The sequence below is a fragment of the Vipera berus genome, assembly GCF_964194415.1.
Source record: "Vipera berus genome assembly, chromosome: 3".
NCBI classification, from domain to species: domain Eukaryota; kingdom Metazoa; phylum Chordata; class Lepidosauria; order Squamata; family Viperidae; genus Vipera; species Vipera berus.
This window is the reverse complement of record NC_138204.1, coordinates 62,051,472-62,074,112: the sequence shown is the minus strand read 5'-3', so window position 1 is coordinate 62,074,112 and position 22,641 is coordinate 62,051,472. Positions and strand designations below refer to the sequence as shown.

At 38.1% G+C, this 22,641-nt stretch overlaps 1 protein-coding gene across 2 annotated transcripts in view; it reads left to right on the top strand.

Moving 5' to 3' along the window:
• Positions 1 to 526: 526 nt before the first annotated feature.
• The window catches only part of BEND5 (BEN domain containing 5), a gene marked incomplete at its 5' end in the record, with an annotated part of 887,332 nt that continues 865,217 nt past the window's right edge, over positions 527 to 22,641 (top strand). For both annotated transcript variants that reach the window (XM_081323189.1, XM_081323188.1), the window contains 2 exons: positions 527 to 570; positions 5,279 to 5,397. In XM_081323189.1, the coding sequence (XP_081179315.1) occupies positions 527 to 570; positions 5,279 to 5,397 (163 nt within the window). The remainder of the gene's footprint in view (positions 571 to 5,278; positions 5,398 to 22,641) is intronic.

Genomic DNA, 22,641 nt, shown 5'->3' with positions numbered 1-22,641 from the left:
TAAGGTGTGAAACATCCCTTCATTTAGTCATCTAAATGAAAAAAAATGAGATGTTGCTTTTGCCTTTGTTACCACTCTCATTCTCTTTATTTCATGAAGGCGTAGCCAAGACTACAAAATCTTTCTGCCTACATTTTCACTTTTATAAACCTATGCATTCTTTAGGTTCAGGTAGCTCTTGCTCATAGCATTAACTTTTGCTGAATAATGTCTCCAGTCACCCTGCGTTTTTACTTAGGCATAATTATCACTTAATTGATTGAGGCCCTCTTCTGGGTGCAGCCTCGTTGAAGTTAATTGATTTTACTTTTTATTCAAATGCCAGTTATCCATCTACAGGTTTGCATAGGTCAATCCTTTCATATCAACATTTTATTTTTTCCCCTCCCAATTCTTAACACTTTTAATCCCGATACAAAGCATTCGCACGCTGTAGAAGGCATAAGGAACTTCCCAGGCTGTGACGTACGTTGCCATGGTGACGCTCCAGCAGCGTCTAGTGCTGGGAGGGGGAGAGAAAATAGGGATGAAAACAAACATGGCGGAGAGCAGGACAGGAGAAACGGGTTAGTAATTGCTATAGTTCGCGGGAGGAGGGGGCGAGATTTGGGAGAATTGCCTGGGGTCTTTGCGGGGAAAGGGAATAAACATTAATGGGGGAGGGGAAAGGAATGGTTTTTTCAGGATAGGTAGCTGGAAGTCAGTTCAGCTCTGATATTTTGGTAAGGAATGACCTCATATTTTGTGCACAGAGTGCTGCTGTAAGACAAACAAGCGTTACTGTATTTTTTCGGACATAAATACAGCAGTTCCTTTGCTAGACATGCAGGTCAGAAAGGGATCTACTTACAGGATGAAGGCAGTACAGGCCTCTGGCTCAAGGGGAGAAAAGATCCTTATATTTCCAGGTATATTAGTGTGTATTGATAGCTAAAGACTCCCACAAAGAAAATGTCGTTTGGAAGCAAGGGAGCTTTTTGAGGACCATGGAAAAACTACAGATAAAAGCAAGGAGTGGTACCTGAAGAGTAAAGGGGAGTGAAACAGGGCATGGGGTTTAAAATGAAAATATCCCCTGAATATATTCATAAGAGTGGCTTAGATGTCTGAATGAAAAACATAACATAACCTAAGCATCATTGAAAGGGGAAAAAACGACAGTAGTCATGCCAGACCCCGAGGGACTGAAAAAGGCCAATGAAATTTGGGATTAATATGAGGAGTTTATTACCCTGAGGTTGAAATCATAGATAGACAATATGAAATCCTCAGTGCTTTCAGGCAAAGGTCTTAATTACTGTTAATCAAGACCCTGCAGCAATTCTACCTTTTCTTTCTAGAAGAAAAAAGATGGGAAGAAGTTTTTATAATTAAGTACAAATTGAGGTGAATGTTGAAAAATACTGTACATTTTTACTTTGTGTTAATTATAAATCTGATGTAAGAAATATAAATATGAATATTAATCTTATTGTTTTAATATAATTTCTTGTATTCAGTGAACATAGAAATAACATACCAGTGCTGAATTGTTAGGTGCAACATTTTATTTCCAAAGTCCAGCCTGCTCTAAAATGGTATTTTTCAGGCAAGGGCTGATATTTCTATACATCAGCCTCTTAATATACAGTAACTGTAGTTTCAGGGGCTCTAAACCTCATTTCAGCATCATTTTACTATTTGGCCATTATCTGATTACTACTATTGTCATTCCCCTTCCAGGAATTATCATTCTATTCTGACATATGTTGTTCCACCTCCATATTTGTCATTACAGACCATACTATTTTTTCTGCTTTCCAGTTTTTCATCAAGCAGTATTTTACGATGCTCACCTGTATTTAACTTCATTTTGGCTCGTCTTAAAACACTGAAAATAAGCAGGGAACATCATGAGCTAATCAGTGCTCACTTCCAGGTGACCAAGAGGAGAGTTAAAAATCCCTCACTCTCCATGCACATAAAAGGGAAAGAAAAAGTTTCTAACTGCACAGTTGCTTTCCTCTCATGCCTTATTCTCTTCAGAACTGTGAGAGTGAAAGGAAAACATGTCAGTATTTTCCCAACTAGGCATTTTTTGCAATACTTCATTCTGGCTTGGAGAAAGGAAGAAATTTCTTTCTATTGTCTTGAAGGCAACCTTGGCTCTTTTATGACTCGTGGACTTCATTTCTCAGAATTCCTGAGCCAGCTGGCTCAGGAATTCTGGGAGTTGAAATCCACGAGTCATAAAAGAGCCAAGGTTGCCTACCCCTGGAGACTCTAGACAATTAGGAACCAGCTAAGGAGATGCAGAAACCAGAAGGTGGAATTTAAAACCATTGACTAAGACATTCCTTTAGATTTTCTGGCAGAAATAGGTTTAAGAGATGATGTTTTATAGTGATTCTAGTAATACCACCAGTTTCAGAAATGATGATGTAGTACTTCCTTAATGCCCATATCTAAGATTTCCAAGCCATTCTTTTTTTCCCCCCAGAGGTTTTGGTAAGTGGCTGGAAACAGAACCTTGACTTTATGGTCTTTTTTCTCTTATTCTTCTTTCCTAATTTGAAGTATATTCTTGATCCATATGAGCCCTGGAGATGCACTGGGGAGAGGTGGAGGAGAGAAGAGTTGCTGGATTTGGAGCTTTACTGCTTGCAAATTATCCACAATAATTTTAAAATTAAAAAAAAGTTAAAATCAGGAGGGCAGAGAATCTTAATGAGCTTTAGGCAGGTAAGATTCTAAGAGTGCCCATTGGTTCTACATTGCTAATTAAGAATTAGACTAGCATTACTAAATGTAATATGGCCCTTACAAGACAACTTTGTAAGTTCATGTAATGGAGTGGGGGTTTTTTGTGCTTAAATCCATACAAAGAGCACATTGTAAGATCCCAATTTAAGTGTTACTTTGATAATTGTAGGATTTACTAGGTTGTGTAGAATCTGGATTTCTGATGAAAGTCATCATGACACTATTTGTTTTCAGTATATTTAGCTCAATCTTTAACAAAAATGGTTCCAAAAATTAGTGAAATAATAGTTTCTGGGTTCTGGAAAATATGTAGAATGGTAATATGAGAGAAAAAAAACTCAGTTCCCTGTTCTGTAAAATTACAGTTTACATAATAACCAGCTGGGAGAAACAGTTCAGATTGAAAAAGGGCCAAAAGCAGCTGGTCTCTTAGCAGAAGCAATGATATAGCACTGCTTTTATTCCTCTCAATTTGCTCTGCATCGTGAGCAAATTATTATAATTTACTATTTTTACTAAGATAATTTGCTTCAAGTTATATATAAATCTTTTATTACACAGAAGTCAGTTTTAACTAATAAAGCATTTTTATCATTTATGAGCAATATTAATTTTAAACAACTTGAAGTGTTTTCAGCATAAAAATATACATTGTTATGGTAGCCCTTGTTATATACTTATTAAACGTTGGAAGTTATAGAAAGTGAAATTTATTCCTAAAACATAAACATTATCAATTCTAAATGTGAATTGATCAACTGTTTTTAATAAGCATACATTTTTAAAGGATTTTTGTTAAGAACTATACGGGTAGTCCTTGAGTTACAATAGTAATAGAGACCAGAATTTCCATTGCTAGGTGAAGTTGTAAAGCAGAATATCAAGTGACCCCCGTTGCTTAGTGATGGCAATCCTGGCACTTCCTGTGCCATTGTCATCTGAATGACACCAGTTGTTTGGTAAGAACCCATTTTGATCCAAGCTATTCCCAGCTTGGTGATTCCAGCCCTGTTTCTTAGTAAGGTAACAGATTGCTTCGTTTTCAGTTCCCCCCACCTGCCTATCTTCCCTCCATCTCTGCCATTTTGGTCATCCGCTTGCACTCTGCTCACCCTGCCAGCCGACTAATCTTCCACCCTGTTCTCGCTGCTTGCTCTGCTGGCCTTGCCACCCTGTGCTCTGTTCACCCTGCTGGCCTTGCTGCCTTGCGCTTGCTGGCCCTACCACCACCAGTGAACCTTCACCATCTTCCACTGCTGATAGGGCTCCCCTGGCCTTGGCCTATGTGAGGCAGCTGTTGGTTTCCTTTGCCTTCTTCCCAAGGCCATTCACACCGTTCTCCAAATACCATGCACGGTTCTCCAAATTTGTTCCCACTATTGTTGGAAGGTGTTGGAAAGCCTTCCAAAAGTTTCTGAGGCCTTCTGAAGCATTGTGAGAACTGCACATACAATTTGGAGAATTGCTAAATTTAATTTAATTTAAAAGCTAAATTTAATTTAATAGGATGTCAGTGAGTAACTACAATTTGTTTAAGTATACAGCACTGTAAAGTAAGGTATGTTATATATGTTTGATAACATTTTAATTCTCTGATACAACTATATAGGATTTTATTATGGATCATGAATACTTAGGCCCATTCTCTAGAGCAGTAATTACAATTACTATAAATTTATTACATAATGTATTATATATTAATATATATTATATCTATTATTATATAGTGTATTAGGCACCAGCCTAGAATCTGGGAGACTGTGAGTTCTAACCTTGCCTTGACCATGAAAGCCAGCCAGGTACCATGGGCCAGTTACTCTTTCTCAGTCCAACTTACTTCAGAAGGTTGTTGTAGGAAAAATAGGAGGAAGGAGGTGGATGTATCTGCCACCTTGAGTTACTTGTAAAAATAATAAAGGCAGGGTACAAATAAATAAAATTAATGCTTTGAAATACTGTATCTTATTAGGAGTAATTTTCAAATAAGCTTCTTGAAAAGAAGGCCTTGCCTGGAAGACCCAAAGGATAATGTAGTTGTAGGGGGCTGGTTGGTATCATGAGAGCTTTCCCTCTTCCTCCATCAATCAATTTTAATAGGATTAAATTGCTTTCTTGGAAATTTTCTTGTCTTTTTGAAATTTTAAAATTTTAAAAATTTTAACTCTAAATTAATTTTAATTTTATAAGTTGTTTTATATGCCAATATTGTGTTGTCCACCGGCCAGAATCTCTCTTTGATGGAGATGGGCAATCTAGAAATATGAAATATAAATAAGTAAAGTGGGGAACTATGGCCCCTTTTATGACCTGTGGACCAACTCCCAGAATTCCTGAGCCAGTCATGCTGGTTCAGGAATTCTGGGAGTTGAAGTCAACAAATCTTAATGGGGCCATACTTGCCCACTGCTGAAGTAAGTAAATAAGCATTAGGTTTTGCCACCTTTGCAAATCCTTAATAATAAAGAGATCCACTTTATTTTGTGTTGAGTTCCTAATTATATCTAATTGGCTTCCTTATTATTATTCCAACAGGTAGCGACATAGAAATAGATGAAATCATTACAGGAAACTTAAGCAAATACACTGCTTTTCCACCAGGTTACTATGGACAGGCAAAAAAAGGACATCTTGTATTTGATGCCTGCTTTGAAAGTGGTAAGTAGATTGCCAGTTATCAAATTAACTGGAGATAGCTATTAGGTTTTAAATTTACCCAGAAAATATTAACAGTATTTATTTATCAAACGTCCACGTACCTCACAGAGGAACTTATTAATCACTTAAAGCAGGGATGTCAAACTGCCAGCCCGGTGGCCGGACGCTTCATGAGGAAACCACACCCAGCCCATTGCCGGCAATGGGAAAAAAGCTCTGATATGTTGCGCGACGTTATGTGATGTCGCGAGTTTGACATGTCTGACTTAAAGCAATGCATATTGAGAATAAGCCTATATTTTGAAAAGATAAATGTTTGACTTTATGGGACTTTGACCAACAAATAATTATTCTTTATGTTCCTGCAAAACTAGGAATTAATTATGAATAAATATATAAGACATGTTTTATTTCCATTCAGCAGAAATACAGGAGGAAGTTCTTCCAGTAAAAACTTTGTCTGTCTTGATTCTCAGGATTAGAAGGTCCTAAGCACGAGTCTCCATTGGATTCATATTATATGTAGACATTCTTTATCTTTTTCATTGGATATTGGAATCTCTCATTAGGCATAGCTGTTTTGGAAAACAACATTAAATTATACTGTTTGGAAATATGCTCCTTCCTACCAATAAGAAACCTTGAGAAGACTTTATTTTGATACTTTCACCCGTAGTTGATTAATATAATAGTACCAAATATTAAAAACATGCCAGAAGAGGTCTTAAGTCATTTTTTCACTCTTAAAATGTCCATATCTGAATGTCAGTTTTACTATGTCAGTGATTATATTTCTCCAGTTTGTGTACTTTAAAATAATATATTTCAATCAGCTCTTAATATTTGTAGGTATAATAAGTTATTAAGAATAGTTGAGCATTTCAACTTGTCTATAATAACAAGTTTTATTCCTAAAACACACCTTTTAATTTATAAAGTAGTACAAATCATAAAATGATTGTAGGTTTTTTAAAAAAAAATCTAGTATAATAATATTGATTAATCATTGGAGGAGCCAAATGCAGTGAGAAGTAGGACAAAGGAGCAAAAACATTGTCCATTGATCCCTGTCCTTGTTTCAAATACAGTTTCCTACAGATATTTTTCTTTTTCAGAAATGTCACCAGGGCTCTGTTCTATGTATTCAGAGTTCAAAACACATGGGGTGGATTTAGGGAAAAATACACTTTACTGGCCCAAACTGTAGTTCCAAGTTAAAAAATAGCCTAAGTTTAAGTCATGCTTGTTGCTGCTTTTGTGTTGGAAGCACCAAGGCACTTCTGGGTTGAAAGGATTAGATGGTGACATAACTGTCACTTAGGGAATACCAGTTTGGGGGCTCCTTTCATGTCCCCCTTAATTGCCCATTGAAGTAGTACCTATTTATCTACTTGGGATTATTTGCTTTTGAACTGCTAAGTGGGTAAAAGCTGGAGTGAATGACAGGAGCTCACCCTGATACACAGCAGCACTTGGGTCTCCAGTGCAGGCTTGCTGATTCTCAACCCAGCATTTTAACCACACGAGCCATCATGCTCCTAAGTCATGCTTAAGACTTGTAAAGATGTTCATTTCCCTGAATCCATAAAATTGTTGTCTAAACTGTATGAGAATATTTGAGGTAGGTCAGGACTATTAATGCAAGACAAATAGTACACTTTTTGCTAAAAGAGAGAGATTGGGTTTGTCCAATTAAACTATAGAGTTTCTTGTGTGCACCCTAGAAAGCACTGTAATTAATGGGAGAGATGAAGCACTGTAATGAGGGCATTGATCTAGGCTATATTAGGATTTACAGGTTCAAAATATGCAAATTTATTTCATATGCATGTATAAGGCAAGAATAATTACTTTCTTTTATTTATTTACCGTAAATATAATACCTCATTGTAAAATACTAGGTAGCATATGACATCTAAAACAAAATATATAATAAATCAGAAAATATAAAATAAATCAGTAGAGGAAAGAAAAACCAAGGTTAGTATTTTCAGTATTTTTACATGTGAATTTGCTAAAGAAGTTGACTTTGTGAAAATGTTAATTATTTAGAATAATAATGTGATTTTTTCTACTTTTAAAATATTTTCAGTCACTTTGGCCCATTAGATAACATTTAACATTTTCTGAATACTATCTTTATTAAGGATATATATATTTCTTATAAGAAATGTCCCACTGTTTATCGGTGTGGATGAAATCTATCTATCTTTAATGAAAATGCTACATAATGCTCCTCTGTTGCAAAAGAGAGAGATTTTTTTTAAATAGAACTCTTTAGAAATGTTGCAAGTGAAAATGGACGGAAATATTTTAATGCAGACGTCGCGCAATGTATCGGGACTGTTTTGCCATTGCCGGCAATGGGGTGGGCGCGGCTTCCACCTGATGCGTCTGGCCTGTGGGCTGGCAGTTTGACACCCCTTCTTTAATAAATGCTAAAAATGTATTTTAAAATGAAGCCTGATGAACTGTATAAGTGCCTTATTTATTTATTTAGCATAAGGCAATAGTGGCTTGCTAATATGGATAATAAAAGTCTAAGAGGGAGAGAAACATGCACATTCCTTAGATATATGGAATATGTTTTGAATACAGGATATTCCATTTACAAAAAAGTGTCTAATCAGAACTTAAAAAAACACAAAACATTTTTATTATCAAACAATGTCTCGGAATCCTATTTGGAAGTTGGAGGCCTATTTGAAATGCCGATAATGTTAGAGGGGGTCCTTATTTTCAGTATGCCAGCTTCTCATATATTTATTTAAATCAGCAACAAAATTAAAGTGTAGTCTGGAGGGCACCAAGGGAGATATCTGTGGGCGTACCTCCTACAGCTCCTTGCATCTGCTGTAGTATTTAAACCTTATGGAGTTTATTTACAATCAACTGCATAATTCGTGTTTGTGGCTTCTGTGGACTTTCATATAAATAAGCAATGAGGCAATATGTGTTTGGGTGTGTGCACACTAACAATAAATAGTAATACATCTGATTAGTTTGAACAGTGTTGTGGATAAACATCTTATTTTTTGAATGGTACAGTCACTTATTTTTTTATTAATACTTCAAATATTTTTGGAGTCCAGCCCTCTGAAGGAAGAAGAGATTTTTAACTAATTCTAAATACACATGTCATATTTTCTCTTATTTTGATGAAACACATAGAACACAAATTTTAAGATGTGTGAATGTGTGAAGCAAGGAATGGCATGCCATAGGGCAGGGGTCTTCAAACTTGGCCCTTTTATGACTTGTGGACTTCAACTCCCAGAATTCCTCAGCCAGTGTGCCTGGCTGAGGAATTCTGGGAGTTGAAGTCCACAAGTCATAAAAGGGCCAAGTTTGAAGACCTCTGCCATAGGGCCTTCACGCTATCCCACTGATTGAAATAGTCAAGTAGTCCGCAGCTGTAGTAGAGCTAAACTAATGTCATAAATGTAGCAGAGCTTAAAACAGGAGTAGAGATAAGTGGGATGGGGTGGGGGAATAGCTCTATGCATGTGTCAATTGCCACAGAATAAAAAATCCTAAATGTCTACAAGAGGCAGGAAAAAAACTGAGCAGCATCAGGATACCCTGAAAGAAAGTATATGGAGCATCATTACTGCAAAAGAACAAATTAGTTGCTACTGAATTCCAGGAGAAAGATAGCCAGGCCAGATGTCTGTACTCAAAGTCTATTGCAACAAGCTTGGCACTGCTGTTAAGGAATTGCTCTTTATATGAAGATAAAACTCTTTATCTCTTTTTCGACTGAGTTAATTTCCTTGGGTGGTAGACAACATCCAAGCTGAGTTTTCAGTTTTTCCCTTGTGTAATAACTTTTTATTAAGTTTCATTATACAGACAGCAAAGATTTTTATTCTCCCTTTCTATAAAAACTTGGACTGGCAAATTACTTTGTAAGAAAAGGGCTTCCTGCTCTGGCATAAATAATTACTGACTTTCTCTTCTGCAGTATCACTGATAAAGTATGCTTATATAAATGTATCTATACAAGGGTCTAGATTTTGTGAGATTTTGTTAAAATTTTATCAGAAGCAGTTTTTAAAGAAATTAATAACAGAAATACCATATCCTGAAATTTGAGCCACTTATTTAGATCATAAAGAGAGACTGAATAATCTGTCTCCCTATAATCTTTCAATAATTATATTTGCCATGGTTTCTGAGTTCTACTCTATCACAGACACACTAATAGGAATTATAGAGTCCATAATCTGTAACTAGGGAGATTAGAGGCATGTATAGCAATGGGATATGACATGCTGGGATCCTGATCTTTGTTATAGAAACCACTGCAATAGAGATTAGATACATAGACTAGAATTAATCTTCAGAGATTAATGGGCAGTTTGTCTATCAACACTGGATGTGTGTTAAATATGAGTGAGATTTTATATATGCATTTTTGACATTTTATGGTGAGGAAGAATTAGTCCACTGCATTCAGAGACTGATAAATTGAGGTCTATTTCTCAATATTTGAATATTTACAGTAGGGATTAGGTCTTTCAAATAAATAAAAATATTGCCAATTAACAAGTGGAAGGCATTTTAACCTCCCATATGAAAATTGTGTTTCTATATTCAAAAATTAAAGCCATATCTCAGGTTTATTAAATTATACACTATATATGATCAGAACTCTATAACCCCAGTTTTTAGAAATTTAAATCTCCCCCACAAGAACATTATTGCTTCCGTTTTCAGTGATCATGGCAAAATGTGTATATGTAGCTTTATCATTTAAAAATTGTCTTTCACCCTCCTCACAGTTTTAATTACTTTTGATTTTCATGTAGATTTATATATGTATTTTAATTGTGTATATTTTAATGTTTGTTGATTTGGTTTTGGTTACTAAAATAAATAACATGAACTGTTGATCAAGCAACTTCTCCATCCTTCCACCCATTCATTTAAACTTATTTTTTTATTTTATTACTTTTTTCCCTGCAGGCTGTATTGCCTACTTGCTGGGGAAAAGAAAGTGCCAGGATAAAAAAAGACAAGGATAGTAGGACATATACGACACACAAATTTAATCATATGACAAATTCATTGCAGATTTTGTTCTCAATTCCTAGAATCCAGTATCAGTTCTTATATAGCAATAGTATTTGGACTTATATACCACTTCATAGTGCTTTTCAGCACTTTCTAAGTAGTTTACAGAGTCAGCATATAGCCCCCAACAATCTGGGTCCTCATTTTACTGACTTCAGAAGGATGGAAGGCTGAGTCAACCTTGAGCCGGTGAGGATTGAACTCCTGGCAGTGAGCTGAATTAGCCTGCAGTACTGCAGTCTAACCACTGTGCCACCATGGTGGTTAGAAAGCAGCCATGCCCATCTATATGTTGGATAGACAGAGAAAACTTAATTATTCAGACTTTAGTTCTATAGTCACCAAGATATTCCGGTAGCAATTTATTAGATATTTCTTATTCCAAGAGCAGAGAGGTAGAAGGAGGGTGAGGAAGGAAGGGAGAAGATAAGCTTAAGAGAGGAATACCCAATTCATATGGGCCTTATAATCTTTAAAAAAGAGACAAGACCTGAAGCTTCCGGTTTTGCGCAGTAGCGCAGCAGCTAAGGGATTGCAGTGCACGGCATCCTACGGCCGATTTTTTCCTGTTAGGGGACCCTAAATGGGCCTAAATTTGCCCCGGAGAGGTGACGAGGGGAGCCCTGCCGACTGCAGAGAGATAGTGGTTGATCTGGTTGTTTGGGGAAAGCCCTCCAGAAACCAGCAGAAGAAAGGCTAGGTTCTAGCCCACGGGTCGGCAACCCGCGGCTCCGGAGCCGCATGCGGCTCTTTGAGCCATCTCCTGCGGCTCCCAGCTGCCCGGTGCGCGTGCACCTCTTCGAACGGGCAGTGGTGCGCACGCACCTCTCCAAATGGAGAGTGGCACCGCCCGTTTGGAGACGTGCGCGCGCACCTCTCCGAATGGGCAGAGGTGCACGCGCACCTCTCCAAACCTTTGGAGAGATGCGCGCGCACCTCCGCCCGAAGAGGGAGTGGCGCCGCTCGTTGGGAAAGCTGCCGCGGCCTGTTTGCACAGCTGCCGCCTTCAGAGGAAGGCAGCAGCCTGCAAACGGGCCGCGGCAGCTTTCCCAACAAGTGGCGCCACTGCCCGTTCCGACAGGTGCGCGCGCACCTCTCCGAACGAGCGGAGGTGCAGCGGCGCCGCTCTTTGGGAAAGCTGCCGCGGCACGTTTGCACAGCTGCCACCTTCAGAGGAAGGCAGCAGCCTGCAAACGGGCCGCGGCAGCTTTCCCAACAAGTGGCACCGCTGCCCATTCCGAGAGGTGCGCGCGCACCTCTCCGAACGAGCGGAGGTGTGCGCGCACCTCTCCGAACGAGCGGAGGTGCGCGCGCACCTCTCCGAACGAGCGGAGGTGCGCGTGCACCTCTCCAAACCTTTGGAGAGGTGCGCGCGCACCTCCGCGCGAACGGGCAGCAGCACCGCTCTTTGGGAAAGCTGCCACGGCACGTTTGCAGGCTGCCGAAGGCGGCAGCTCTGCAAACGGGCCGCAGCAGCTTTCCCAACAAGCGGCGCCGCTGCCCGTTCCGAGAGGTGCGCGCGCACCTCTCTGAACGCGCGCACCTCCGCGCGAACGGGCAGCGGCGCTGCTCTTTGGGAAAGCTGCCACGGCACGTTTGCAGGCTGCCGAAGGCGGCAGCTCTGCAAACGGGCCGCAGCAGCTTTCGCAACAAGCGGCGCCGCTGCCCGTTCCGAGAGGTGTGTGCGGACCTCTCCGAGCGGAGGTGCGCGCGCATCTCCGCGTGAACGGGCAGCGGCGCCGCTCTTTGGGAAAGCTGCTGTGGCACGTTTGCAGGCTTCCTCCGAAGGTGGTAGCTCTGCAAACGGGCCGTCGCCGTCGCGCAACCGGTTCCATCATACATTAAAAAAATGGCAACTGCCCGCGTCCACGCATACGCAAGAAAATGTTTTGTGCATGCGCAAAACGTTTTTTGCCCATGCGCGTGCATGGATGCACGCACGCGGCTCCCACTTTTTTGTGTGTGTGATGGAACCGGTTCCCAGTGGCTCTTTTCGTTTTTCAGGTTGCCGACGCCTGGTCTAGCCCAAGCTACAAGCAGCCGAAGCCAAAAAGCACTAATTTAAGCTTGATCATAAACAACATGTTTGGAACTGGGTAAGAATATCGATTCTCTTCCACCTGATAATTGATTTCCTGGAAAAAACACCCAAGAAGCAAAAATCGTCCAAAAGTGAGAAGGAGGGGGACTCTTGCCGTGCCCTCCCGCAGAAGGAAATGGCAAATTAAATTTTTATGGTACAAAAATATATTGAAATGGAATGAATGTAAGACTTAAATCTGGATAAGTTTGAAATTGGTGAAATTTGTTAAGATTTTCTTTTCAAAAGATTAACGATGAAAATAAGAAAGTAATTGTTTGTTTTGAAAACTGAAAAACGAATTGGTGCTGACATCTAGTGGTGGATGAAAATATTCAACTCTTGTTGCTCTAATACAGGAATTGGCAGAAAGCCCAAAAAAAGATAACTTGTTTTTGTGACCTTCTTAACTAAACAGAAAACAGCTGCAACAAAGAAAAGAAAACATTTTGGGCTACCTACAAGGTGAGAACTATAAACCTTAGGGAAAAAAATTGACCTTCCTGACTGAGTTTTAGCTATCATAGAACATCAGAGATCTGCAGAAAGAACATATCAAGAGAAAACAAATACTTTCCAGGAGGAAATGTATGCTGTGTTACAACTAATTCAAACTCAAACGACAATGATATCAAACCACAAAGAAATTAAAAACAACTTTGGAAATATAAATGAACACATCTTCAAAAAAACTCTCAGAAAATAAAAATAGAGAGTGATCAGATAAAGCAGACAACTGAAAATAAACCAGAGGAAAGAGATTTAAAGATGGAACCCAACAATGGAAGGAATTATGACTTAACCCAGGCAGAGAAAAACTTGCAGAAAATATCGGACATGGAAAAGATAACCTGCACTTCAAGATTACAAAATAAATCTGAGGACAAGAAAAAAGATTTGACAAAATGGATTGTAGAGCTGTCAGGAGAACTATAAGAACTTGAGAGACAAAAAAATGATAAGAGAAATTAAGAGAGAAAGACAGAAAAAGATTTTCAATGAATTATGAAGGGGTGAAACCCTCCCACAAAAACATCTTACTGGATTTGTCTCTTGTACTTACAACAACAACTACAAGACTATGGGAAGACTTTTTGGTCCAGCGGAGCATAAAGATTAGGAAAGATGTTTGGCAAAAAAAAAAGGCTAATGCTAGAATTAAGAAATTAGATGATGGGATTTATCAGATGAAATATCTAAAGATTAAACACTTGTTTGAATATGGTTAAAAAAGTAGAAAAATTCTGGATATAAATGTATTTTAGTTTAAGAGGGATGGGCCCCTCAAGTAACATAGTATTTTTTATGATATGAGAAATATAAAAATGTTGTGATGGTTTATATGAGGGAAATGTTTTAGATACTTAAGTGTAATTTATCTTGAGAAAATCTCAATAAAAATGTTCTGAATAGATTCAAAAGATTAGATGATTGGATTTATTAGATGAAATATTTAAAGATTAAACATTTGTTTGAATATGGTGAAAATAGAAAAATTCTGGATATAAATGTATCTTAGCTTAAGTAGTATACTATTTCCTTCTTTTTTCCTTCTCTTTTTTGTTGCTTTTTAAAGATGTGAGAAATATAACATTGTTGGGATGGCTTGTATGAGGAAAAAGACTTAAATGCTTAAGTGTAATTGAGAAAATCTTAACTGGTAAGAATGTTTTGAACATTCTGGGGAAAACAAATTTAAATAAAAACTTTGAAAACAGGAGCCATGACGAGGTAATTAAGATGATCAATTAGAAAAGAAGCTTTATATTGATGTGGTTGTTAAATACTAGAAAAAAGTTTATATTCAATTGTTATCAATCAAAATACTAAGAAATGTACTAATTCAAGATTGGTAAAGGAGAATATTATTGGAAGAAGAGAAAATCAAAGAAAGCTACTATGTGGGTTATGGAATTATAAAAATTAATTATTATTGATTGTTTTTAAATATAAATCCAGACAACATACTGTTTACCAAATATTAAGGTGACTATGTTAAAAAAAATCAATAAAGTATATTAAAAAAAAGAGAGACAAGACCCTAACATCTTCAGTGGTATGAAGGAAAGCAAAAAGAGGATAGTTCTGCAGATAATCCTTAGCAGTGCTAGGATAGCAACATTCAAAGCATGCAGAACTACATATATTTGGTTTCTAATCTAATATGGCTCCAGTGCTCACATAAATTATTATGTTCCCATTGATTTTAATAAGATAATATATCGCATAGATTGTTTTTCTACTTTCAGGCCAGTGACATTAAGTCCTTATCAAAGAAAATTAAGCTTATTCAATGACATACAGTATATCGTGTAATTATTAGTTTCTCTCCTTTGCCTCTTCTCAGCACTACAATTGAAATTCTCTTGTGGTTTATTCCTCCAGCCCATCTTCTCTGGTCTTCCTAATATTCTGAAGCTCTTCAGTAGAGAGCAAGATTCATCCAAAGTTTCTTTTAACAGATAAAAAGTGACAGAAATCTTTGTAAATTGATTGCTTTCACTCTAGAATCCAATTTATCTCTTAGGTTTCCAAGGTGAAGACTTTCTGTCTGTTACTTGTGACCTCTGTGTAAACTAGTGACTGAGGAAGGCTGTTCTCTTAACCAATAAATGAGGAATGCCATACCGCTGAAGATGTTAGGCTGGTCAACATGTGAACGTATCTCAGTCTTTGGACATACCATTATACCACCTTTCAGTTCTTTCACCATCCTTAGTATCTGAAGATTCTAGTACCCATTTCCTCCTCTGAAGCTCTATTGGTTGAATCAAAGTAATAAAAAGAAATTATAGTATTTTTTCATCATATTTATATAGCTGCTCATTTCACAAATCATGACTATTGTATTCTGCTCTGGACAGCCTACAATAAAAAAACAACAATAATAAAGCATTCTATTATTTAAAAAAATCAACGTTACTATTAACAGACTAGCAGAGAAGATTTGATATTACAAACATTGCAGCCACGTCACTAGTTCCTAATCTACATGTCCTGTCCTTTAGTTTGAATCCATCAAGTATGGAGGCTAATAGCATAATGTTTTAGTGAGTGGTAATTGATAGTTTGTTTCTTAAGTCTTCCCGAATAAAATAACAAATCACATGCACATATTTTTCCCATTTATTACTTTTATTATTTTTAAAAATATCAATGACATTTAGAAACTCTGTAAAGCTTTCATATTTCAAAAAAGATGAAGTCACTCTTAGTGGAGCTCAACCTTTGGTTATTATGTCCATCCAGTTTTCTTGGCAGCGTTAGGGAAGTACTTTTGGCAAGAAAAGCAAAGGGTTTTTGTTGAATTACAGCAAAGGAAAGATTTATTTAGTCCAACATTCGGTTTCCTGCAGTTCCCATCTTGATGTATCCAAGAAGCCAATAAACGGGATGAAGGCAATAGCTTAGTAATGTTTTAAAATAACTGTTAAATGATATACAGCCTCCTGATCTAATTCAATACTCAATCAAAATCATAGAATTATGCAAATAAATATAACTGTTTATCAGAATTCTCAAGTTCTGTTGGATTATGCACTTTACATCTATATTAAAAATATTTGGTAACAGATTCTACCAGACCCTAGAGTTGTCCAAATGAATCCCACCTCTTATTTATTTCTCTTTTGCACTCTGTACTATAGCTAATCACCCAGTGTTCAGCAGCCTAGTGTTCAGGGAATATTTTGGTAGATTCTTGGCTGAATCTTGGTCAATTTCTAACCATACTTCCAGAGGCATGGATTTAATCCAATATATGATAAAAACATGGCTCATAGTCTAACATTGTTAAATATTTTCAAGTCTCATTGTTTTCAGTACAAGGGCATGTTTGAATATTTCTAACTGAAATTAATATAATACTTTGTCATTAGGATAATAATTGTATCCACACAGCCATCTGCTAGAACTATCTTGTGTGGTTCAGGGATTTGTACCATTTATCCTTATAAATGGTTATTGGAGTCAACAGCCAGTTGTTATGACTCATTGAAAGGCACTTTAGATTAACACCCTGAAACTTTCCTAATCTAGATGCTACAGTTAATTATTATGACCACAATTTCAATCAGTCAATCAGTCAAGCAAGAGTTAAAATTGAAGGGCTGAGGGTAAAAATCTACTTATGGCAAACTTAATAAACAGAAGTATGCCCAAAATCTAAGAAAGCTGTGGCAAAACATTTAGTATTGACAACCACAGTCCAGAAGATTGAGCAGCAAGAAATAGATCCTGGCATAGGTCAGTATTTTTAGAAAATCAAAAGTTTCAGTTAAGGCAAAATGCCAGATTTTCACAGAAGGTGTTCCAAAATCAGTCAGAAGCTTTTACAATAGAGTTTCTTAGCCTTACTTTGATACAGCTGACATTGATTAGTGCTGAATGGAAAAATGAGCTATTAGGGAGAAAATGCCCCCTTTAAAGTAGAATGTTATTCCTGACTGTCTCTGATCAGAACAGAAAAACAGCCCTCCTGGAGTAAGATGACCTGAATAATTGTTTTCTACTAGGTTTTACAAAAGGAAGTTTGTTAATGCATAAAAAAAACCACTGAGCAATGGGACAAAAGAGAAATGAAGAGAAATCAAATCTTATGACAATATTTGAATGAAATATACATTATGACTGCTAAAATAAAATAAAGGAATATAAAGCTGGTTTATTTGATCAAGGTTAAAACAAGACAAATATGTTCTTTAAGGAAACCTTTAGCCTTGGAATTCTGTTTTTCTGGTCTCATCTATTGGAACCATGACATATTGTTCTTCTACTATAACCCTGAATGGACTTTCTGCTAACAGCAGCACTGAAAAGAATATTTTTTACAGATTTGTTTTTAAATAAGTGCTGGGATAAGGGTGAAGAGATAAATGTTTGTAGCCTTGGAGGAGGCTTAAGTCACTAAATTTGTTTATACTTCTTGTGATGAAGGTTGGAAATTCCTTTTTATATTTATTTTCTCTTTGTTGTATTATTTTGTTTTCCTTCTTTTTTGTATCTTTACTCCTTTCTAGTCTCTTTTCTTTCTTTAAGTTTAGCTTCCATTAACTTCTGTTGTTATACAGGTAGTCCTCGACTTCTAACCATTCATTTAGTGACCGCTTAAAGTTACACAGCACTGAAAAAAGTGACTTATGACAAGTGTTCACACTTACGACCTTTGCACCATCCCTGTGGTCATGTGATAAAAATTCAGATGCTTGACAACTGGCATGTATTTATGATGGCTGCAGTATCTGAGGGTCATGCGATCACCTTTTGCGATTTTCTGACAAGCAAAGTCAATGGGAAAGCCATATTCATCTAACAACTGTATTACTAACTTAACAACTGCAATGATTCACTTAATAACTGACCCGGGACAGGGCATAAAATGGGGCAAAACACATTTAACAACTGTCTTGCTTAGCAACAGAAATTTTGGGCTCAATTGCGGTCGTAAGTCAAGGACTCTGTAATCAAAATTCTTTAAAAAGATTCAAAAATATATAAAACAGCCTTACGGGATCAGGCCACGACCCCACATAATCCAATATTTGTTTCTCATACTGGCTACTCAGATAACTTTTAGGTACTCACAAGGAGAAAGTAGATGATTGATGGAGCCTTATGATAAAGGCTTCACCCATTTTTTATATGTCCCAAATCTAGGCAAAATAAAAAAGTGAAAGATCACATTTTCAACCAAGATAATAAAGTAATTTTCAAGCTATGATTTTAACCTAACAGTTGTATATATGGCTGGGAAAGAAATATTAATTCCTTGGAATTGTGCACTAGAGAGTATTGTTGAGAGAATCATGGACCACATGAAGAATAAATCATTCCATGATTTTATATGTATCCCTTGAAAGGAACAGGCAATGCCTGTTTGTCATCTTGCCAATTTTGAGACCTCAGTTGGGCAGTTGATGCTGATCAAAATATCTGAGTTTGTTACAGTTTCTTCCAACTGTATTATTTTTAATTACCATTTCTTCTATCTAGCCTTCAAATCCTAATGTTTTGCTCTATTTAAAGGTTAATTAAAACTCAGTGTGCCAGTGCAGAATGGAGAATAAGACTGATCTTGGATTAGTCTTGGATTAGAAGTCCTAAGCATACTTGAACAGGAGTAAAAACCATCCAATTCAATGATGCTATGTAATAAATATAAATAGGTTTCCTTGTGTAGCCCATCTTTAATGCCTCTTTTAACTGGTTTCCTTGTCAAAATAGAAAGGAAAATTGTAACTACTCAGTATTGCAAGGATCTCTTCCCAATTTCCAACCCAGGTTATACAGAATAAAGTGGGCTAAATGGAATCATTTCCAGCAAAGTGCTAACTTCTGCATGCTTGTTTAGGTCTAGGAAATTAATATGTATTGAAATTAATGGGTATTACTACAAACTACCGGTAAGTATACATAAATTTATGCTTCCTGAGCCCAGATTTTCAACCTTTTTTTAAAATCTCCATGTAAAGTTTTGTATATGGAAAAGATTAATTTATATACATTTAGATGGAAGATACTGTATGTTTACAACTCAAATGCCTTATTCTACAGACAATTGTTTAGTTATTAATTAGGGGCATATTGATAAATAGGACACAAGTACACATTTGTAGTGAAAAAGTGTCGGATTGATTTCATTGGAGTTGGTAACTGGATTTTTATGTTGTTACAATCTTTTTTACAATCTTTTTTCAATTTATTTTTCTTTTTGATTGTCATTGTAACCTTTGTCATTTACCTTTTCAATAAATATAGTATAATGACATTTCTAAATTAAATAAATATGAAGTATAACAATTGCCATTTATGTTTATAATGTTCTGTTATCATTTACCATGTAAACATTAAGTTTAATGTAAATAGTAATTTATTGTCTATGTTTATATAGATTGGCCCTGAGCAATGATGAGTTCTGAAATACCATGAAACATGTCTAAAGTAATTTTCCATGTAAGCCTGTTAATTAGAAAGAATAGTTGTATTTTAACATCCTGTGCGCCAAGAAGAACTAAGTTCAATATTCAAATGTAAAATATTCTGAATTTGGATATCCTCTTCCTGCATTGATTTGTGCTTTATGGAATACACATATATCCTACATTCTCAAAGGTGATTACAGAATAGTAAGGTGGAAAGATAATGTGTATTGTGTTGCAAAAATTCCCCTATGTAAAAGAAAATTTCCTCAGAGCAAAGAAATACAAAACTATGTTATATACCCTATAACAAACATATCAAACTCAAGGCCCGTGGGCCTGATCTGGCCCACAATGGGCCCAGATCAGGCCCGCAGGACCACCCCAGAGATGGTGATAGACTGCCCACCACCACCCTGGCACTGGCCTACCCCAGCTCAGCTGGGTGCTCCCCCAGGTGCATGCACAGGAGGTGGGGTGTGTGCGAGGGCCATTGGTGCCTGGCAGCAGCCACAGCCCACCAGCCCCTTGGCCACAGTACAGCACACCCTGGGATCCTGCAGCCCACATAGAGTAGGTGGGTCTGAGTGCCACAGCCACTGGGCCAGCCCTCCAAGCAGCAGGTGGAGGCAAAGGTGCAGGGGGAAGGCACACAATCTGGCCTGCCAGACATGCTGGGAGGCTGACATGCCTCGGCAAGCACGGGCAAGCAAAGACAGATGGTGGGGCCACGGCAAGAAAGCCCAGCCAGTCACTGTCACTGCCATACCATGGCCCCTGCCTGCTCAGCCCTCACCATCCAGTTTTGGCCTCCAGCTCCACTGCACATGTGGGATGAGCCTCCCACTTGCTGTCACACCCACGATGGCCCTGGAAAATGGTAAGGGTAGGGAGCCCCCAGTCCCCAAGAGACAGCTGGGACTTCTCTTTCTGCTCTGCCCAATCCCAGCCCCGGAGCTGTCCCATGCATGGCCAGCCCCCCCCCGGGAAGCAGTGCCAGACTGGGTCACAGGCTCTTAGAGCCCCAGGAGCTTGAGGGCCAGGCCAGGTTCCCACCTCCCCACTGCCCAGGTCCCCAGGCAGCCCATGCCACTGTCCATGTGGCCCGAGAAGGATGATGAGGCTCCTCCGGTGGACCAGGTCCCAGCTCCTAATTCGGTCCAATTTGCCGCCCACCCAGTCCCTCACAGGCATCCCCCATGCAAGTGACATTGGGCCAGCCATGCCCACCTAGTCAGCCACGCCCCCAGGTATGCCCACCTGCCACCCCAAGGGCAACCACAATGCTGATTTGGCCCTCAATGAAATCGAGTTTGACACCCCTGCCCTATAACTTATGTTGTAGTTCAGTGTCTCAAGTTTATGACTATTGATGGTTGGTGTGATTGCTTATTGAATACAACTATATTTTATGTTTTTCATTGGCTGTGTAGAAGAACAAGTGTAAAAACTGAAGCTATTGGATCTGGAATGGTGCAGTTATATAAACAATGGATTTAAGATTATAACAGTTTATATAGGTGTTTGATCGCTCCCCACCATCACCTCCACCCTCATTTATCTATGCCTTGTGCATGCCTTTGCCCTGTATTATTCCACAAATGAGATCTTACATGATGTAATGGTATGTAGGAATGACCTTGAGGGACAAAGGAAAGAGATGCTACCTGGGGAACAATCAGACAAGAGAGGGAGGAGGTGGCTTAACAATCAGGAAAAAAAAACTTAGGAAGGACATCTCCCCCCCCAATTGATCAGGCTGTTAAAAGAGATGGCAGGAGATTTGAGACTTGAATGGTTAAGCTAATTTAGCCTTAAAATAAAGTAGAATAAGCTCATCTAGTCATGTTTCCTGTCTGGTTTATCTGGGAGGGCTGATATATGTTCATGGGGACAGTGGGAAGGAAGGGATGTAGGTAATAGGAATAGGTAATAGGAATATCCTCTATTTTTTTCAGTATTCAATCTACAATAAATTGTGTTGTCAAAGGGAATTAGTTTCTCAATTCATAGCCTTAGATATAATAGATATATGTGTATATGTGTATATAGGGATGCGGTGGCTCAGTGGGTTAGGACGCTGAGCTTCTTGATCAGAAGTTCGGCAGTTTGGCAGGTCGAATCCCGAGTGCCGCGTGACAGAGTGAGCACCTGTTACTCATCCCAGCTTCTGCCAACCTAGCAGTTCGAAAGCACGTAAAAATGCAAGTAGAAAAATAGGGACCACTACGGTGGGAAGGTAACAGCATTCCGTGCGCCTTTGGCATCTAGTCATGCTGGCCACATGACCACGGAAATGTCCTTGGACAAGTGCTGGCTCTTCGGCTTTGAAACAGAGACAAGCACCGGCCCCTAGAGTTGGAAATGACTAGCACACATGTGCGGGGGAACCTTTACCTTTACCTTTGTATGTGTATATATATAAGATCTTTAAGTGACACATGTGCTAGTACTTCATATGTTGACAAAAAGATACAATACTGAATCCAGTGTAAATAATAATTGAGAGTGACAATTAAATAATCAAGAGCTTAATTAAATACAGTAAATATGCTCCAAAAGCAAATATGCCTAGAAAATGCAGGTAGTCCTCACTTACTGACTGCAGTTGGGACCAGCAGCTCCATTACAAAGTGAAGTGATGTAGTTGTAAACTGAAACATGACTTATGACATTAGTCCTGGCTGTGCTCAGTAAATGAATCATCATGACCATTATGATGTCATATGGCTGCTGCTTGTGACTTTCTGCTAGCTTCCCCATTGACTTTGCTGATCATAAGCCAGGTGTGAGGGTTGCAAATGATATGTGACGCTGGGATACTGGACTGTTTAAGTGCTTAAATTACAATCATGTGACCACAGGGATGCTGCAATGGCCTCATGTTTCATAACTGATTAAATCTCCTTTTTCAGCACTGTTTGTTGAACAAATAGTTAATAAGCAAGAACTGCCTGTGTAGGTAATTATAATATTGTCTTTTCTTTTATAAGCACTATTAAGGGATTTATTTGTGATTCATTGTCAGAGCAATTAATTAAAATTAGATTAAATTTTATCTTTATTTTTATAAAGTAATGATATTACTTTCACAGTAATGTGCCTTGTTGTATTGTCTTTCGTTTATTTTATTTTTATTTTATTAATCAAATTTATATAACCACCCATCTC